This window comes from Apteryx mantelli, chromosome 31, assembly GCF_036417845.1.
Source record: "Apteryx mantelli isolate bAptMan1 chromosome 31, bAptMan1.hap1, whole genome shotgun sequence".
Lineage (NCBI taxonomy): Eukaryota > Metazoa > Chordata > Aves > Apterygiformes > Apterygidae > Apteryx > Apteryx mantelli.
Window position 1 is genome coordinate 2,159,168 of NC_090008.1, and position 19,336 is coordinate 2,178,503.

A 19,336-nucleotide genomic window follows, 5' to 3' on the forward strand; every position below is an offset into this window, starting at 1 on the left:
ATTCCGGGTTAATGGGAGCGCAGGGAGCAGAGCTCCGAGAAGGTGGCTGCTGCTGCAGCACAAGGGAGCTGAACGGGTTTCGCCGCTGTTTTGGCGGTGACACAGCCCTCGCCGGCTTCCCCGGGACGGGGCTGTCCCTCCTGGTTCGCAAGCGTCACCTCCCCGCACACACCGGAACCAGGCAGGTACCGCACACGCGCTGCCCCAAGGACAGCGTGAGGCCGTGCCACCCCCAAGGTGACCTTACGGCAGCGTTTGCTGTAGAAACACAGGTCGCAGGCCAGGACCAGGTGCTCTTCGCTAGGGCAAAACCCTTATATCTCCCCCTTGGCTCAGGATTTGGGGCTCTGCAACCTTCCCCCCTTCGGCCCCTCTCCACCCTCATCCTCCCTTTCCACCCCGTGTCCCCTCTTGCTCTGGAATTGCACAGCAGCTCCCCAGTTCAGCAGCTGGGCTCCCTTGGGGATCCTCCTCCTTCTCAGCACCCAAGTCAAAAAGGCTCTGCAACCACTTCAGTTTTAGAAACCTTTATTTAAAAACATCACCCCATAGGGGTTTATAGAATCTCAGCAGTACAAAATATAGATTTTTTCCCCCTCCCCCCCAAAAAACAAATACAAAATAACAGTAGAAAAAGAATCCATTAATATCTGATTTGTGTCTTGACAGTCAGAGGCAGCTGTTGTGATTTTTAAGAGCTCGGCCCTGCCGGAGCCATCAAAAATGAGGCTTTGGACACGCAGTGCTGGGTTCCTACAGTCACAGAAAGTGCTTTTCTCCTGTGTCTGGAGCAGGCAAACACAATGCACCCAGGGCGAGGGGTGACGCTCTCGCCCCCCTCCGAAGAGCCATCCCCAGTCATGGATTTGGAGTGATTTCGCTCAGGTCAGGACCGTATGTGAGCCCTGTTCCTGGCATCTGGACACCACAGGAGAGGGGACAATTTGGCACCACGAGATGAAGCTTTGGTCAGTACTGTTGGGAGGCTTCTGTTTGGAGAGCCAGGAAGGGGAATGCATGAGGAAAGTCAGCTCGGATACAAGGAGCCTTCGGCTCGCTTGTCCGATGGGGATACCATCGGCAAGGCCTCAGCGGTCCTGCAAAGGCCAATGAGACTGTGAAGCGATGACTGGGGGGAGGCTGGTGCATTGGTTACCTTCAAAAAGAAGCAAACCGAGTACAACAAACAGGACAGGATAGTGATTCTTCCCACCACGCTGGGAGCCTTAGCTTACATGGGTTTAGTAGGTTCAGAAAGTGTAACTCAAGATAAATACTATGAAGATAATCACATGATGCAAACTGGGCTCAGCAGCAGAGCTGAGCTTCCAAATTAAATTCTAAACGAGCAAATGAGACCAGATTAGCATGCAAAGTAGCACTTATTAGACTACAAGTAGCTTCTCTTAACAGGGTTGTTGCTTTCTTAAGTTGTCGGATGTGCATTATTTTCCATCTCAATGTAGCCCTTTTGTAAAGGGGAGAGAGCAAGAGCTTTGACCAGCAGTTTCGCTGCAGGACACGCTGCCCTCGGGGCGCTGGGAAGTTTTGAGATTAAAGGCATTAGCTTAAGCAAGAGCAACAACCCCCTTATATCAGAGGAACAAGTTTAGTTACAATCTTGGCACACTTTGGTGCCTTTTCAGACATGAAACAAACATGTACAAACAGGTCACGTATTTGTCTGGTTTTGAGAACATTGTATCAGATTCAAGGCATCGTGATGGTAATTTCTGCCATACCAACATCTTTTGAAGTCTTTTTAGGCTGGAATCTGCCTCCCCTAAGGATTCATAACCGAGGTGTTTGAGGCGTTTACACCTTCCCTGCTCCACGCAAGAATCTTCCGCCAGTTTCCACGTAAGCACCTTTGTGTTTTGGTTTTTTTTTTTTTTTTGGAAGACTTTGGCTGTAAAAGCAAGGTCCTAAACAACCCCTGAGCCACATGAGAATTTCTCGGTACAAGTCAAGGCAGACGGCACATGAGGGAATACAAAGACTCATACACTTCACCTCTTCCACACTCGCTGAGTTGAGCCTCCCTGGGAGCTATAGTGATGTGTGCCCTTTGTGCGGCCATTTCCTCCTGCAGCAGGGCTCTTAAAAAGACCCCGGTCTGCGCTGCTGCTAGATATAAATCATTGCAGATTTAGAGTCCAGAAAAAGTGGGAGAGTAACTTTTTACTTGGCCCTCACTGCACGTTGTTGTTAGCAACGCAGGGATCCACCTGAGAAAGCAAGCAAAGAGGCCATTTAGATGCTTTGAGAATTACTCCTGAGGCTTAAAACCCACCGAACCAATTCTGCCAGAGCTATCATAATCTGTCACCTTCCCACGTTGGTGGCACAAGCCAGACACCCCTTCAAGGGAGCCGGCGCTCCTCAGCCCAGCCAAGTCCCCTGCCCCTCTCGAGCGCGGCTCCCTCCCCGCAGCCAGCAGGGTGACACCGCTTCTCACCTCCGTGTAGGTGGGGGGTGGCATGAACTTGAACTCCGGAGCATACATGAAGATGGGGCTGTCAAAGCTGTCAGGATCATCGAGGAGGGGAGTGGTGGGGCTCTCCAGGCGGTGGTCTTCAGGCACAATGTCCAAATAGCATGGGGGTGCTGCAAGGAAAGGAGCAACTTTTGAGTTCTCCGAGAGCAACACAGATCTTCCTCGTATTCACCCTCAGCACCCCACCCCATCGGGCTTCTGATCCAGCCCATAACCCATCTAACACCACCCAGCACAAGGTTTGTGGCAGGTCTGAAGTGTCCACCAAGGACCGCTCGCAGTTACCACACTCCACTCACCTTCCGGAGCATCAGGGAGGTTCAAGTCCACCCAGCTCATTTCAGAGCTGGTCTGACTGGCCATGCTGGAGTTGCGGCTACCAATGCCTGACCGGCTGCCGATGACGAGGGGCAGCTCAAGGATGATCTTTTTGGAGCCTGGGACGCTGACGTAGATCTGCAAGATACAGACCAAATTGCTGTTAGCGATGATGGAAACCAATGGCAGAGAAAGCTTACCCACTAACCACAAGAGGAACAAGAGCGGCAGTCAAAGACACTCACCTGCAGGAAATACTCCACACGCAAGATGTTGCAGCCCAAGATAGACGGCTTGAGCTTCTTGACACGGATGGTTTTGCCCCGCCAGGACTCAGACATGCCTGAGATGATGTGGTTGCCTCGGACACAGGAGAGTTTCTGGGTGAACACCTTGGTCTGCCCGTTGGCCAGGTAGGTGTGTTTGGCAATGATGGCTGCTTTGGGCACCACAATCCGGGAGCAAGTGTTCTCAAAGTCCGCATTGATGCAGATCTCATCGCCTGAGGAGAGAATGACGTTTAGCATTAGGAAGGTCAGAACTTTTTCCTTGCCATATACATCTTGTTTTAGCTCATCTTCTGGTTGAACACCCCCTGACGCTGCCCCTTTGCTCGGGTACTGCTTGTCCCATCACCCCTTGCCCCCCTCCTTCCCTCCTCTAAGAGGGAGGACAGGCCCTTACCTTCACAAAATCCCTTTCTGTCGATTTGAGCACTGACTGAGACACGACCATCTGGAATGAACATACAGGACACCTTCTTCTCCTTCTTGGCAGCAACCGGAGACTGAAAAGAAATAAGATCGTTACCCAGATGAAACCTGCCCACTGTTCCCATCCCATTCCTCCTTTCCAGCTCTTTCTGAGCTTCGCCTTCTCCTGTTCTGTGATTCAAGCTTCCTCAAATTCACACTGCCACTCCCCATGAGGGTTGGGGGTCTTTCAGTTAACTGAATGCAGAATCAGTGCCTCACTTCTATCTCCATGTAGCCTTCTACAGAGTTCTTAAGAACTAAGTATTTAATTTGTGCTGAACAGTAAAGCCTACTAGGGGGAGTCTTAGTCACAGAGGTCAGACTGACCCTACCTAAGGGCCCTTGTATCCCCCTGAACGCTAACTGACACCCAAACCTCTCAGAGGTGGCAAGACAACCCGGCACTTACCAGTAAATCTGGAGTGTTCACATCAACAGGATCCATAACCTCAAAACGCTGCTTTATCTCCTGAGTGGGAAAGGATGGGCGCTCCAAGAAAGCCTTCACCCAATAATCCACGCAGCCATACTTTCCCTTGAAGGAGGTACCCAGAGGCCTATGAAGAGAGGCACTTGTTAGACACATTTGAGGTAACAAGACAATTTTCCATAGGAATTTAAGGTTAGGTGTTTGTTTTTTTGAAGACAACGTTTCTCTAATACCTACCCTTGGGGAAGCTCGAATCCAAATTTGTATTCATATTTGTTTCCAGGTCTCAGGATTACAGAGCCATCCCCATCTGAGAAAAGAAAAGGGAAAGGGAGATATTAGATGAAGTCCAGTAGTGTTTCTCTAAGCATTATCCACTGTTCTGCTTACTCAGGTTACGATGAAGTCTAACTGTTGCAGGCATTAAGCGCTCTATTAGTTGTTTGGTAAGAGCCACCCACAGGGTCCCCTAACAAGTCCAAGAAGCTGGTGTCCTCTTAAGGCAGGGAAGTACTGCTAATCTGCACTTTCACTTCTTCTTTCAACATTCTCATTTGAAACCAGGACACCAAGTCCTCATTGGCTTCTGTTCAGACTCTGCTACCCCTGCTTACACCACACCCTACTTCCCCTTTCTGGGAGTACAAAGTACTCACTTCTTTCCCCAACTATCTGTTGATCTCGAGGATTGCACTTCACCCCACTTATCTTCCAAGACACTCTGCTAAGTGCTTATCTCTGCCTTCCCCAGAGCCAGCCAAACAGGGAGGGCGATAAAGGCAGGGAAGGGACTGAGACTCTTCGGCTCAGGCAGGATCTGGACTTGCCACTCTCTGGCCACCTGTACCAGCCCCTGCCTCCTGCCATGGTGACATCCAGCCAAAGCCAACCCTGGTACTTGTTCCCTGCAGGCACACAGCATCGCTGCCTGTTCGGCAAGTCGAGCCGGCCACATCAACGCCTAACGTCTTTTGTACGCTCCGGCAGGCACCTCGTCTCGCTTTTGTTTCGCGCTCCAGTGAGGGCACAGCGGCCCTAAGTTTTCCAACTCTGACCCGCAGCCTAGCCGAGCCCTTCATCCGTTTCCAAGGGTTCAACTTAGTCAACACTTAGCTAACATTCAATTCCACTTCCCTCTCCCCAGCAAAACGCGACAGCTCTTCCAAGCGGCATTTCTGCTTTAGCCCCGTCAACGCGGACACAACCAGGAGACTCAGCCCAGCCCCTTGCTGAAGGGAAACAACCAGCAAGCAAAGCCGCGCTTCAGCAACTACTTTCAAGCCCTCTCCTTCCCGCTCCCCACCACCTTTGGCCCCAACGCCTTCCCCCCTTTCCCAGCCCCAGATCCTCACCAGTGGGCTGCTCCTCCAGGGTGAGGACGTCCTCGAAGCGCAGGTACTCCATCTCCTGCTTGCACTGCTGGGGGCCCTTGGCCCAGTTGACTTTGGCCACGCCGCAGGCCAGCACCTTGACAGCGCTGACGCGGGTGACCTCGGCCACCTCCACCACAACGCGCCCTGCCACCTTCTCCCCGCTGCTGTAGACCTTCTCGGGCTCGCTGAAAGCCACGAGGAAGGTCTTGACTTTCTTGAACATCACCATAGCTGAGGTGAGGCTTGGGAGATACTCTCGAGGAGGAGGCAAGGAGCTGCGCTGGGCAGTTATTGTGCTTTTTTTCCCCCTCAACGGCAACAATTGAGGGGAAAAAATACCTCAGAAAGGTTGATTTTTAGTCAGAAGTTAGACCAAAAGCCAACCTTTTCCTTCCTAGCAGCTGCGGAGCAGAAGGGATGCGGTGCCTCCCACAGCTACAGCCAGCCGGCTCCCTGCGCTGCTCTCAACGCTTTAAACGCGCTCGCTCCCCGGACGCGGCCTTTTATAGCCTCCGCCTCCCTGCTCTCCCCCCTCCCGCACTTGTTGATGCCAAGCGCTCCACGCCGAGAGCGCGTGGCCAAGCGTGCTGCTCGCGTGATCAGCGCTCCCATTGGCCGCCGCCGCGTTGTTTACACCCCGCCGGCCAATCGGCGCGCCGGGTGCGGAGCGTGGACAGCAGGTGAAGAAGAAGCGAGCATGTACTCAGAAGAGGAGGGCGGGGGGGCGGGGGAGGGGAACGGAGTGACGGCACCGCTGGCCAATGGCGAGCGAGGACGGGGGCGGTGGGAGCCAATGGTGAGCGGGGAACAGGATGTAATGTTCTCTGCGGGGCGGTGGGGGAGGGGGGGGTTCGAGCCCCCTCGCGATGCGTTGGTCGGGGGGCAGCGCCCAGTACGGGCCGTACTGGGGCGGGCGCTGTGGTACTGGTCGAACTGGGGCAGCCCCCACAGGGCTCTGGTGCTCCTCTCACCCCACTGAGGGCATTTCCCCCCTCCCTAACCCCCCCCCGCTCTTTTGGGGGGCATTTCCACAGCCCCCCCCCCGCCACCACCACCCTGTCAGGCAGCTGAGGTGTTTCCACAGCCCCCCCCTCCTCCTCCGCTTCCCCCCCCACCATTATTTGGGGCAAATAAGGGCAGAATTGGGGTAGGGAAGAGAAAGCCTCACCCTGGGGGGGGGGGCACCTCTCAGCCCAGCTCTATCACTCCAGGGTGTCCCCCACCTCGACTGCTGCCTGTGACCCCCCCACAAGCCCCCAGCGACACCCCCCCCCCGGGGCCCCCATGTCCTCCTTCACGCTGCGCGTTTTCGCAGAATTACTCATGGGGCCATCATCCGCCCAAAAGGGGACATCTTACACCCTCTTTCGTCCTGTCCCCCCCCACCCCGGCCCCGCTCGGATTCGAGATGTTTCGAGCCCTGTCACGGGCAGACCCCCCTCGCCCCCGCTTCCCCCCCCCCCGGCAGGGATTTGGGGAGCGGGTGACACGATATCACCCCGCGGGGCTTTTAACCGGGAGAAACCCGTGAATTTTCCTTTGTGCACGGGTCGCGCTGCCGTTTTTATCGTCCGTTTTAAAAGCGATTAATGCTTTCGCAGCTCAGGAAAACAAGCATGGGGAGTGGAGGAAATGGGAGGGCGATATTTCTGGAGCCACTAAATGAGTAATAAAAAGGCAGGAATGGAAGTGGGGTGGGGGTGGGGGAAGACCGACCTTCCCCCAACCCCCCGAGGAGGAAAGGGTTGTGTTTTTGTTAGGTGTTGTCTTGGTTGTCCTTTGCCCTCCGACACGGCGCTTGTTTATCCGCGCCTTTCTGGCGCGCGCCCTGCTTTTGTTTTCTTCGCCCTCCTCTCCGTCCCTCAAAGTTAATTCACACCTGTTAGTCCAAACTGATAAACTGGTCGGATAAACATAAGCTGATCCCCTGCCAAACTGCGGGACAAGTTTCCTCGCTGCGAGAGAGTTATTTTGCCCTGTGGTGCGTAATGGAGGAACTGCGCCTTTTCCTGCTGCCTCTGGTCCTGGCAAGCTCTTCCCCATTGTCCCTCGCTAGGGAAAAGGTCCCCGGGCCCACAAGAATTATGGATTTGCTCTAATTTGGTGAAACGAGCTGGGCTTTCTTTGCAGCCTTGCCAGCTATGGGATACGTGATCCCGAAGACTTCGGTTTGGTCCCAGGCCCGCTTGCGCCGTTGCGTTCCTTCGGGATCCGTGTTTGCGCTCCCCGTCTCCGGTTTCCCTCGGTGCCGGTCTCCCAAGGAAGAGGTGTCCAACCTGGCTCTTGCAGCCCACGGTGTTTTTCTCCCCAACTGTCAAACACATTCCAGCGATGTCAAAGGACGATGAAGTCCTCGGCTTGCCAGAGAGATGGTCCAAGGCACGTTCCAAAGCCTGGATCACCTCCAGGTTTCTTTTGATCTGTCGATCAGCCTCTGCCCTTTGCTCCCCTGACCTCCATCTGGCTGGAAAGGCCTCGCCGGTCCCTCCGCCGAAGGAGGAGCAGCTGCAGCTTCCTCAGGATGAGACTCGGTTCACGAGGTTTCCCACGCAAGCAGCACCCTGGGTTAAGCAAGGGATTCGGAAACACTGAGGAATTGTAGCTCATAAAACAAAAGCTTTGAAATGTCACATCTCTTTAAAAAAAGAAGGACATCAAAGAGAAGCCAGTTATGTTTTGGGGCAGAGACCAGCTCTTGGGCGCTTCCTCCCTTCCACTAAGTAATTTTTTTAAGGCCCTGGCCCCCCCTCTCAGCTTGTTTTCCTCTGGCAACATGTTGCTTGGAGGATTCCTCCAGGCTTGGTGGTGGACACAGGGAAGGAGAAAAATCACCGCTGGGGCCACTGCGCTCCAGGCGGATGGGGAGAGCGGCCCAGAGCCTTCTCCTCACTGGCCATAGGCTGGTGACGGTGGGGAGAGCTGCATGACTAATTGGATGAGATGGGGACAACCCAGTCATGAAGAGCAGGGATGGGCCCAGTTAGAAACTATGCGCTGAGATGACTCACTGGCGGCAGGGGCTGTTGAGTGGGTCATGGGGAAACGATTAGGTGAGGCAGAAACTGGGCAGCACGAATTGGCAGCTCTCCCCGCTTCCTTTTTGGTGCCACGCTCCATACCTGCAAGGTTGGTTTTTTTTTCTGGATGCTGCCCTTCTGCCCGTGGTTGATCTGAAGCCTGCTTGTAATATAACCTTGATGCGCAAGAGCACTCATAAAAGCCTTTATTTCCTAGTCTCGGTTACAGGGAGTCACTGCCCGCCGTTGCCTGGAGAAATCACGCTCCTCTCGTTGCTGGTTGTCCTTTGCCCCGTCTATCAGTCTCAGCCTAGATAACTGGCTCCCAGCCCCAAAAAGCGCTGGGAAAGCTTGCAGCCTGCCTGCTCGGAGGCTGCTGCCTGGTGCAGAGCTCCTGGGAGCTTCTTGGGGCTGTTTTTGCCATTTTTTCGCCATATATGGTTGCTTCTAGCAAATTCGAGGCGGGGAGGGGAAAGAGAGGGACGCAAAGAGATTCCCGATGGCCTGAGCAAAGGGACAGAGTGTGCCTGTCGTGCGAACGGGAGTGGGAGCTGGGGCGGAAAAGGCATTTCCTTTGGCAAGGGTGGGAAGGGATTAACTGAGGGTTGAGATGGAGACTGTACTTGACCTATGTGCATACAGCGAGCGGCGCTTGAAAATCCCACGCTGATTGCGCCGGGTGTGTGTCCCTGCAGCTGGAAAACAAGGGACCGACGGACTCCTGTGGCTCCTGGAAAGCCACCGCTATCCCGCGCTTCTCTTCCCGCTGCCCAGGTTTGGCTGCGGCTGACTTCAGTACGACTTTGACGGCGTAAAGGGCCACCTGGGATGGTCTAGGTTCGAAGTGTGGCAGAAAGGCTGATGCGGGGAAGCGAGGGGAGCGATTCGCTTTCAGTTTCAGAATAAAAAGGGACGTTTTGATGAAGATGTTAAGGCTTGTGGTGCCTGGTTTTGAGGCACAGCAGCTCAACCCTGCTGGGGGACTGTAATACAGCCCCAGCTGATGGGGGATGAACATGGCTACTATTCAATAGCTCTGCAGGGACCTGCATGAAATGAGTTTGAAAGGTCTCAGCCACACGGTGCAGATGCCCACTGCAGGTTTCTGAAGGCAGCTTTTTGCTGGGTTCGTCCATGAGCAACAGCGACGGCTTGTGTCACTGTTGGCAGTAATTCTTGGTGCTGTGTAGGTTGTGTAGCGTTTTGAAATGCCTTATGGCATATGTATCACAGTGTGAGATCCTCTTTTCTCCTTCCCCGTCCTGGCTAAACAGGGAGAAGCCTCTCTGGGGATCTGGTGTGAGAATTTTCCCCAGGGCGCCAGGTTTCCAGCCTCTGCCAGCAGTGCAATGTGAAAAAAACCTCTTTCCGGCGGATGTTTTTTTTGCTGTGATGGGATATCTTCACTTCTAGTCTCGCCAGACTGAGATTTTGCAATAAGGAGGGGAAAGCCAGAGCTGAGCGTCAGCAGTCCATGCTAGAGCCTGAATTCAGCTGTCCACAAACAAGGAAGAATTTGAGTGTGGAGTCTGGGAAGTCCCGTGCTTTTCACCTGCTCCAGGCAGGACGACTCAGTTGTACCAGCTGCCTCCTTGCTTCGGCTGGGAGAATGTGACCGCGCTCGGCTCCCTCTTTTAAGAAAATGCCTGCAAAAAGAAATCGCTGTGCAAAACTGATCCGCCTGGTCCTCTTTGTCTTTTGGTGTCGGTCACCTTTTACAGATGTTATTGTTATTAACAGAGGAAAAAGTATTGTATAGCCAAAGATTTCCTGACCTTCCATCCCCGCTCCATCCGGCTGTCCCTTGAAAGGCCCTGTCAGGGGCCTACGGATGCTGGAAGGAGCAAAGGAAGAAGGAAAATTTCTTACTCTTCAGCAGCCAAGGCAAACCCACGCGCAGCTTTCCTTGGGCCATGCGTGGTGGACGGCCTCGTCCTCACCTCCAGCCAGTGCTGATGGGCTCAGAGCCCATCAGTGGCAGGGGATGAGGGCTTCCCCCCTGGAGATGCCAACCCCAAACAAGGTCCCTAATGTAGATACCCAGGTGAGGTGGCTAAAGCTGGGCAGTAGGAAGTCCCTTCCCATACCGCCTTTGCCCTCACTGATCTCACATGCTTGTTATCACTAGAAAACCTGGCCAAATTCTGGAACCTTTATGGGAACATTTCATGGTATTTTGGTTGAGGATAGAAATCCCTTGGGCAGAGCTGGGCTGTCGATGTTGGGACAAGCTCCTGATACCACCAGAGCACTGCCTCTCATGTCTTGGTGTGCATGGACATCTAGAGGCCTTTTCCGGAACAACGTGTGGCTGTTGAACCACAGGGATGATTTTTCTCCATCCATCTTTACAGGCTGGCTGCTTGGATTACATACACGATAGACTAATAATATCAGTGCTTTGGGCTGCCCAGTCCTAGGTGCAAAGGGAGTTTAAGAGGAGACGAGTGGAGCTGCAGGAAAATTTGACTGATACGAGCAAATTTTGAGCTTGCTAGTTATAAATTTGTAAAGGCGAGAACGAGTCTTGATCTTCACTTTGTGTATTACCTGGCTACAAGAAGAAGAAAAAGGAATGACTGAAAGAAACTTGTGAAAATCAGGATCTGGATAAACAGGGATATGCCAGTTCACAAGGAAAGCTGTAGGATGGACTGCAAGAGATCCGGGTTCTGTTCATCTGCTGTTAGCTCGCCAAACGTCACTGACAGCTTATTTCTTTTTTCAGTGATCTTGCCAAATGCCTGGAGAGTGTCGGGCAGAAAGCCCTTACGCGAGGTGGCGATCCACACCAAAACGTGCCCGTTTCAGCAGCAGCCGTTCTCATTCACATTTCCTGCGAGAGTCTTTGGCTGTTACAAACACGGGGAAGCCGCATCCACCCCTGAGCTCTGAGGAGGAAGCTCGCGTCTTGGCCTTAACATCTCATTGACAAAACATGTCACAATTTGGCATGAAACACACCGGGCAAACCTGAATTTTTGGATGTCTTTTAAATCAGTGCTACCATTTTGAAGACCTGCTTCCGATTCGGACAGCTCTGCTTTGGAGCGTCGGATTAGCGGCTTGGCAGCTCTGATTTGCGCAGCTTTGTACCCTCATTGCAACAGTGGGAGCTGGCAAACCTGGCTGCCTCTGATGATTGTTGTTTTATGGCATGTAGGAGCAGCTGCTAATGAAGATTCGGCTTTGGCTGCTAAACCTCCTGCCCCAGGGCCTTGGCATTTCTCTATCTATTAGAAATCAGGGCAAGACAGGATGTAAGGGGAACAGATTGTCCCATCCGTGCCTTGTGCAGCATTCCCACACCTTCCTTGGAGACCTGGCACTGGCTGCCATTGACGGCTGTGTACGAGGGCAAATGAAGCCCCGGTCTGATCCAGGCTGGGAACTCCCTTGCTCCAACCGCTCAGGTTGGGCATCCAGACCCAGAATGGCCAAAACTAGGCTTGTGTTTGCAAACGCTGGCCAGTGCTGCCAGTGTCTTTTTTAGCAGGTGACATATGCTAGGAAACTAAGGGCTCAATCCAAAGTCTACTGACGTCAATGGAAATACTCTTGTTGACATCAATGGGGCTTGGATCCACGCCTACGTTCCACTTCTTTATTTCAGACTGCAATCTGTCAGAGGTAGAAAGGTCTCTCTTCTACTTAGAGACTTTAGCACGTCTTTGAAAGGTCTTGCTTCTTCCAAAATCATTAAATTTAGGATGCAGAGTACAGAACAATTCTGAGAGCAGGCTCAAACCCGTTAATGCTGTGCATGTTCCCTCCAAGTTGCTGGCTATTAGCCAGGCTGCAGCTCAGGTTTAAGTGCCTGCGTCGTATGCAAGGAAGGTGGTGACATTGGCTGTGACATGCTTTGACTACCCAATGCCTGCTCTAACCCGTATCGGAGCTTCAGACCTGTCTGAGCTGCTCAAGGTGGTCTAGCTCACTGCTTCCAGGGAGCTTGGCCAAAGCCCTTCTTGTGGGCTTCAGGGTTTGTCAGGTGGATGATGAGTGTGAGGCCTTGAATCTGCCTTTCACAGCAGACCTAGGAAGTTCTGGTTTTCTTTCCAATGGGAACAAAGTCTTCAGAGGCCAATTCATTGCCCCCTTCCTAGATGGGGAGTTTCCCAGGCTGGGAAGAGCGTGTCTGAAGACCAGCCCTTCTGCAGAGTGCCGTGCTAGCACTCACCACACTCTGCTTTCGGGCAGAGCCAATGCACCGGCATGGTGCTAAGAGACATGTGCTGGGCCAGTCTGCCTCACCACTTCCCTGCCATGCCCAGGGCTCGCGCAGCATCACCTCTGCTGCCTCCATGCTGCTGCTGGGTCCTGGGGGCTCCTCCATCCCCCTTATACAACTGTGGAGGTGCAAAGAGCTGAGCCTGGGGGTGAGCCTGGCCCAGCACCCCTCCAAGGGTCATCAACCAGTGAGGTCCTGATCAGGAAAACCACCCTCTCCCCACACTATGCTTGTTAACTAGAAATACTAGCTAAAATTTAATGGATAATTATATTCTGCATCATAAAATCTGTCCCCGCTGCATTAGTTGCTATCAGTTGTGTAGCGTTGCTGTGCGCTGTTAAAGACCTGCCGTTTTGCACCCTGGAAGCAGATAATTTTATTGCTGGATAAGGTCAATCATGTTTCTCTAAGGATCTCCAAGAGCATTAACCCCACAGCCTGTGCAGGGCTCCTGAGTGTTTGATCGTTGCTACCACAGGGACCTGCAGTCTTCTGCAAACGGTGGCCCTTCCCGTCCTGTGAAGTGGTGGAGCGTGGCAGCACGGCGGGCTGGCTTCCTCTCCTGATTCAGAGCGTGTATATATAGACCACACAGTGCTCCAGAGTAAAAGGAGCAGTGGGTGGAAGGCAAGATATTATTATCTACACCTGCTGCTGCCGACCAAAGAAATAAGAGACAGATGACAGGAAATGAGGACTTCAAAAATAGACACCTTTAATGTCAAAACGTTCAGGGATTAGTGAGAGCACCATACAAGAAACAGAGAAACTCTCACGCTAGTTGCCGTGTGCTTTGAGTGTACATTGGAGGAAGAAATATGCTGATATAGCTAAGAAACTCTCCGTATTCACTCTTTGTCCAGGTCCTGTCCGGAAGAGCCAGAGAAAGAAAAAGTGACCAAGGTAACTGTAGGGATACTGAGACATGAACTGTAAAATCTTTGCTTAACTATTTAACAGCTCCTGCCTACCTAGATGATTTGCAATACTCTTTCACAGAGCAGCATGCCCAAATCCTTCAGCTTACTTCCCTAAAGCACTGCCTCCACAAGGCTGGAGCCTTGCGGTGCTCCTCTTACAGCTCCCGCAGGACAAGGATGGCAAAGGTTTTGATGTGAGCCCTCTTTATTAAAAAAAAAAAAAAAAAGAAGTCTTTGCATATGAAAAATATTTGTTAACAAATAGAACTCTATCCACTTTTCTTAAAACCTCTTAAATATATTAAACATCTAATTTGGCCTCACCTCAATGTTTATGTACACCTTCTAATAGTTCACCTCCCCATCGATACAGTCAAATCGCTTTTTGCCAGTTCAGCATCTTTGCCGTTAATTCTCTTTTTCAAGTCATACCAACAGTCTTGGTTGGATTGGAACTGGGTTGTGACAGCACCAGAGAAAGTTGGGCCCAAGGGAGAGGAACGCTGGGTCATTTTCTCTCTCCCACCTCACTGAAACTCAACACTGGTCCAAAGTCCAGAACTTGCTATATTGAGTCCTAGACAGGTGCCAAGACAACAACAAAGAAAAATAGCAACAGTAGATGAAATTTCAGAGACCTGGTGTTTTGCAACGCCAGACGGCTAGAAATTAGCACTAATCCAGAGTTGCTGTCCGTCAGTTACTAATCCAGAGAAAGGAGAATACACTATAAAACGTGATTTCTAGCTCTTGTGGTAAAGAAAATCTCAAACCTTGGTCACGTCATGCCGATGACCATCTTACCGCCTGACTTTGCTCTAACATGACTTCAGTAGCAGGTAGGTCAAGGAGTCCCAAATCCATAAAACAATGTTTTCTGACTGCTAAAAATTGGGATCTGGGCTCTGAGACCATTCTTTCTAAATCTGTAAGGTTCCTTAGCAAAAATCTGCTCTAGTAACACTGGAATAAATGTGTGAAGCAAGCTTACTGAAAGGACCAATATCTTGTAAGGTACCGAATTTGTGCCTGTCAGGAGCACTCAAAGGCTTGGCAGGGCAGGGAGGTTCTCTAAATACCTCTTCCAAGTGGTGGGATCAAAAGAATAATACCGAGGACGGCACAAGTGAGCAGGCGTTCAACCCCTGTGCGTTTCTTTTTCTTTGATACGGCTTGCAATGTCCTGATCTTTAGGGGAAAAAAAACGCATCAGAATCCAAAATACAAAACTGAATGGCCTTCTGGGAGAGGAAGATTTAATCGATGCTGACCTCCACGTCGATGAGAACAGTGGATACAAACAGGTATTTCGCTGCCTTTCATCTCGAGTGCTCCCCCCTCCAAAGATCTGGCTCTCCAATTCCACGTTGCCGCAGAGATACTTGATCCTAGCTAAGGCGTCTTTCTTGATCTGCAAGGTACAATCCTTGAGTCAGCAGCTCTTATGTTACCCCTTTGGACTGTCCCTTGGATGTGTCCCCTGTGCTGTATGTCATGCCAGCGAGTGCCAGCCAACAAGAGTTAAAAGTGCAACTGAATAGCCCAAAGACTAGAGGTGAGGAGGAGGAGTAAGGAGGAAGAGGTGTGCCAGCAGCCAGCCCCAGCCTGGAAGATGTGCAGTTTCTCAGCATTGGGAAGGAAGACACGGGCATCCTCCAGGGCTCCGTGAGCTGCCATGGTGAAGTTGGCATCCCCTGAGGTTACCACGTCAAAGACGCACGACTGGAAGTAGACGTCCTCCACGGGCAGCATCTCCTTGCAGAGCGCGCGGGCTGTCTCAGCTGCCATCTGGCCCTGGCAGCACTCTCTGCGGGAGATGCGCTGACTGAGGGGGCAGCCGCCCACGCAGAGCTGCAGGTCTTGCTCTTCCGTGAAGGAGCGCGCCACCTCCTCGGCTGCCCGGATGGAGAAGGAGAGCTGGCGCCCAGCCTGGCGGATGGCAATGGTGGTGCCGATGTACTCTGCCCGGATCTCCACGTGCTGCCCAGGCGAGTGTTCCCGGATAGCCAAGCTGCTTCCCCCTGGCCTCTCGCCGCCGTTGACCGAGCCGTCCTCAAAGGCAGCGGGAAGGTTGTCTATCTCAGCCTGGTAGACCTTCTGGTCAATGCATTCCTTCATGTTCTTGAATATGATGGTGAGCTGCACACAGAAAGCGGATCAGAGGCAGTTTGATCTGTCTCGCCAGGCTCCCCCATGGGAATCACGGACATGTCCCCACCCCAGGTTCCAGCTCACCCGTGTTTGCCTCACCAGAGCATCCCCTCTGCCCCATACCATCTCGCCCACATCGCTGCAGTCCTGCTAGGAAAGCAATTTGTGTCCTTCTCTCCTTAAAACTGAGAAGGAGCCAGGCCTGAATAGACAGCGCGGAGGTAACCCGTAGACCACACAGCCATCCCCAGGCAGCAGTGTTATCCTGCCGGACAATGGGAGCGCTTGCAGGTCTCTCTGGTCCCCTCAAGGACCTTCATCCCACTTGTTCCCGGGAACATTAATTCCTGATCCCACGGGAGTTTAGCTGAAGCTGTTGCTACCCTCCCCAGCCCTTTTAGTGAGGCACATCCTCACTTTAAGCATTGAAATGCCCTGCTTGAAGGGTGGGATTGGACTAGATGATCTCCAGAGGTCCCTTCCAACCACAACCGTTCTGTGAAATAGATGGTGGTTTAAGGGAAAAGGTGATGCGGGGGCATCTGCCGTCTCTGTAACAGGGCAATCATCTCTGCAGGGACTGCCCAAAGCCAGTCCTACAACCCAGAGGTGAACGGATTTGCTGCCAAGCCCTAGGCGAGAACGTTACCTTGCTAGTAACCGTAGCGTTGGACCCCTTGGCCACCGGTGAGCTGGTTGCTTGCACAAACAAGTAGTCATTGTCCAAGAGAGGCCAGGAACCCTCCACCCTGCAAGTGTGGAAGTCGTCATGGAAAGTACGGATGTGGGGGTCCCCGAAGGCCGCGCAGTGCTGGTAGCTGGGGGGCTGGCCGTGCTTGTAGAGGAAACTCTTCTCGTAGTTGCAGATATCCAGAGACTCGAAGCCCTGGTGGTTGGGGGCTGGTGGCCGGGGCCGGGGTGGCGAGACAGGGCCTTCCTTGGAGCAGTTGTTTTGGATCATGAGGTCCTCAATGCCGTGGACGGCAGAGTGGTAGGCCAGGTCGCCCCGGCAAGTGCGGGCCGTCTTGCGGGTGCAATGGGAGTAGGAGCGGAGGGCGCTGCAGTACGCCACGTTCCTGTTGGAGCCACGCAGGTTGAGGGTGGCAGCCACGTACTCGGAGTTGCAGCGCAGGATCTTGCACTGGGAAGAAACTGGGAGAGACGGGGTGGCCCAGGGCATCCCAGGAGGGCTGGAGGGCTGCGGAAGGGGCAGCCCCCTCTCCTCCCACCGCTTCCCCCCGTCTGGCCCACTCCAGATCTCACGATGGAGATGCTTGCTGCAAGCGCCTGTCTCCCTGTATTAAGTAACTTGGTGGCTAATCTAAATGATTTGGTTCTTGGATGCCTGAAGGGAAGGGATCCAGGGTTGCTGCTGCAGAAACCAGTGCAGAGGGCAGCCCAGGGCGAAATCACGGGACCAGAGGGGTGCGCTGAAGCAATTGGGATATGAGACTGTACCCAGGGCACGAACGCGGCTGAGAGCCAGGACGCCAGTTACGACTGTGACCCTGGGACGTGGCACAGAGAGGGATTCTTTGCCCCGGGGCTTGCCAGCGGCCGACCGGAAATTTCTGAGCTGGGAAACCCCTTCTTGCCATTTCAAGCCTGGTTGGGTTGTGCAATCACTCTTTCGTGATGTATTGGACTGCCCCAAGGTGACCCAACCCCTCAACTGGGATTTCTCAGGGCCGCAGAAGGCAGTGCCATGTGCCACAGCTCCAGAAGGGCTAATGAAGGGCTGGCTGAGCCCAGCCCAGCTGGGACCACTCAGCTCATTAGGCAGAGGGCTTATAAGGGGCAGCTGCCCACCAGGGAGAAGGGATTGGCCCTTGGAGGAGGTGGGTGCTGGCTGGTGAGGTTCTCTGGGCTGGGTTGCCCTGGGGGAGGGAGTGGATCAAAGCCTGCTGTTGTCTGGGTGCTGGGAAGTGAGTTTAAGCTTTGGGATGTGCAGGTCTGAGTCCTCCTGATAGAGGAGGGGTGTAAGGAGAAAAGTGAGGGTCTGAGTGATGGATGCGACTGGTGCCTTTTGCTGGAAATGGCTCTGGAAGAGTGTGGACTTTGGGTGGTGGCTGGTCAAGTGGAACAGTGATTGTGCCCTGCTGTCCCTGCCTTATCCCTGGAGATAGGCAAATCTTTTAGGGGGTCTCCCAGGGAAGCTGCAGGGGGGCAGGGGGATGCCCTCCTTGTGAGGGCAGATGATGGTGATGGGAAGTGCTGCCTGTGTTTCCCTCCAGCTGAGCTGGGGGCAAGGGTGCCCTGAGAGTGCCTGAGCCTCATGGTTGCAATGAAAGGCTCTTCTGCTTTCTCCAGTCACCTCTTAGCAGCTCTGCCATGGTTTTACCCTCCCTGCACCCTCAGGCTGCAGTTCCCACTGGTTGTTCTTGCCATGGATGTGGCTCTGGTGTGACTCTGCCCATCTGGTTCCTTACCATGCTGGCAGAAGAGGAGGAGGAAGAGTGCCCTCAGGAAGAAGCAGGGGGGTTCCAGCTGCCCAGGGCTCTTACTGCTGGCAGATTTCCCCATTCCAATCCATCCAGAGCTGGGGGAGCTGCTCACCTGCTGGCTTGTCTCTGCTTCATTCAGCAGGTCACCTGGAAGCAAGGAAGAGACAGGATCTGAGACGCACCGCCTAGTGTGAGCGGTGGCAGAGCTGCAGGTATGGAGCTGCCAGGGTCCAGGCAGCTGCAAGATGAAGTCCTGCAGGGCTTGGCTGCATCGCTGCTGCTCCTGGGGGGAGGCAGGCTTTCAGGCAAAATCCCAGAGGGCTTGATTTCTTTTTTTAGCTGCTTTCAGCCCCTGCAGCTCATCTTCCAGCCAGAGGCAGCTGCATGATGTAGTTCAGTGTGTCAAGCAGTTAAAACTTCCATCTGCCCTCAAACGGGATCGGTTAGTCCTGCAGGCTTGAAGAGACTTTGTGGCATGGATGAGAGCAGCCGATGAGCGCAGCAAGGACCCAAGCTGTCCTAGATGTTGGATACAGCGTGGTCTGCCTCCGGCACACTGCTATCTCCAGCTGTGACACCGGCTGGAGAGGGTCAGTTAAAAAGCAAGATGTGGAGCACAGCATCCAAGGGGGTAGGAGCTGAAAAAACAAATTCTCAGTGTTGCTACCATGAGGTCCACAACCAGCATCACTGGGAGATGCTGCATCCCCTGCTCTGCCGAAAACCCGCATGCAGCTCTTCTTCCCAAAGCTGGGAAAGGCACTTGCTGGCTCCTGGCGCTCCCTGCGTGCCGGGAGGCTTGAGCTGGCCGAAGGGGGAATGCCAGGAGCACATCCCTGCTTGGTGCATGCTTAATCATGTCAGACAGCTGGCCGCGGCAGGAGGAGGTGCAGCCGTGGTTAAATTTATCTTCCCTTCTGCCTCATCGAGGCTGCCTATTGCTGTCCTCGGGGGCTGATTTTAACAGCTGGTTATTAGTCACTTGTTAGTCAGATAGTCTTTTGCAAAGGTCCTTTGGAAGCTGCTGTGTGGGAAATGAGTATTTCTCCTCCAAGCCTGTGTGAGATGCCAATTGCTGCCCACAGGGATGTACCTGGGGAGCCCAAGGTGTGCGGATTAGTGATGCTGTGACTGCTCTGAAGTGCAAGCTGCAACCAGGCAGGAAAAGAGGCCAAAGTCCCATCCTTTCCCAAAAAT

At 53.3% G+C, this 19,336-nt stretch overlaps 2 protein-coding genes across 2 annotated transcripts; both read right to left on the minus strand.

The window, feature by feature from the left end:
- Positions 1–511: 511 nt before the first annotated feature.
- On the minus strand, positions 512–5,855 carry TXNIP (thioredoxin interacting protein). The gene is made up of 8 exons (XM_067313488.1): positions 5,353–5,855; positions 4,238–4,310; positions 3,980–4,127; positions 3,500–3,602; positions 3,061–3,317; positions 2,797–2,953; positions 2,459–2,607; positions 512–2,228 (listed from the first exon to the last, which is right to left on the minus strand). The coding sequence occupies exons 1-8, from the start codon at positions 5,600–5,602 to the stop codon at positions 2,193–2,195; spliced, it is 1,173 nt and encodes a 390-aa protein (XP_067169589.1). The 5' UTR covers positions 5,603–5,855; the 3' UTR covers positions 512–2,192.
- Positions 5,856–15,065: 9,210 nt separating this feature from the next.
- On the minus strand, positions 15,066–18,218 carry HJV (hemojuvelin BMP co-receptor). The gene is made up of 3 exons (XM_013956524.2): positions 18,125–18,218; positions 16,345–16,847; positions 15,066–15,683 (listed from the first exon to the last, which is right to left on the minus strand). The coding sequence occupies exons 1-3, from the start codon at positions 18,216–18,218 to the stop codon at positions 15,066–15,068; spliced, it is 1,215 nt and encodes a 404-aa protein (XP_013811978.1).
- Positions 18,219–19,336: the final 1,118 nt, after the last annotated feature.

Coding starts and splice junctions, on each gene's coding strand:
- TXNIP (XM_067313488.1), bottom strand. CDS start 5,602: ATGGTGATGTTCAAGAAAGTCAAGACCTTCCTCGTGGCTTTCAGCGAG. Junction 4,128..4,237: donor GGATTCGAGCTTCCCCAAGG/GTAGGTATTAGA, acceptor CTCTCTTCATAG/GCCTCTGGGTACCTCCTTCA. Junction 3,318..3,499: donor CAGAAAGGGATTTTGTGAAG/GTAAGGGCCTGT, acceptor TTCTCTCCTCAG/GCGATGAGATCTGCATCAAT.
- HJV (XM_013956524.2), bottom strand. CDS start 18,218: ATGGGGAAATCTGCCAGCAGTAAGAGCCCTGGGCAGCTGGAACCCCCC. Junction 16,848..18,124: donor CCTCCTCTTCTGCCAGCATG/GTAAGGAACCAG, acceptor CGTCTCTCCCAG/TTTCTTCCCAGTGCAAGATC. Junction 15,684..16,344: donor ACGCTACGGTTACTAGCAAG/GTAACGTTCTCG, acceptor TTCTGTGTGCAG/CTCACCATCATATTCAAGAA.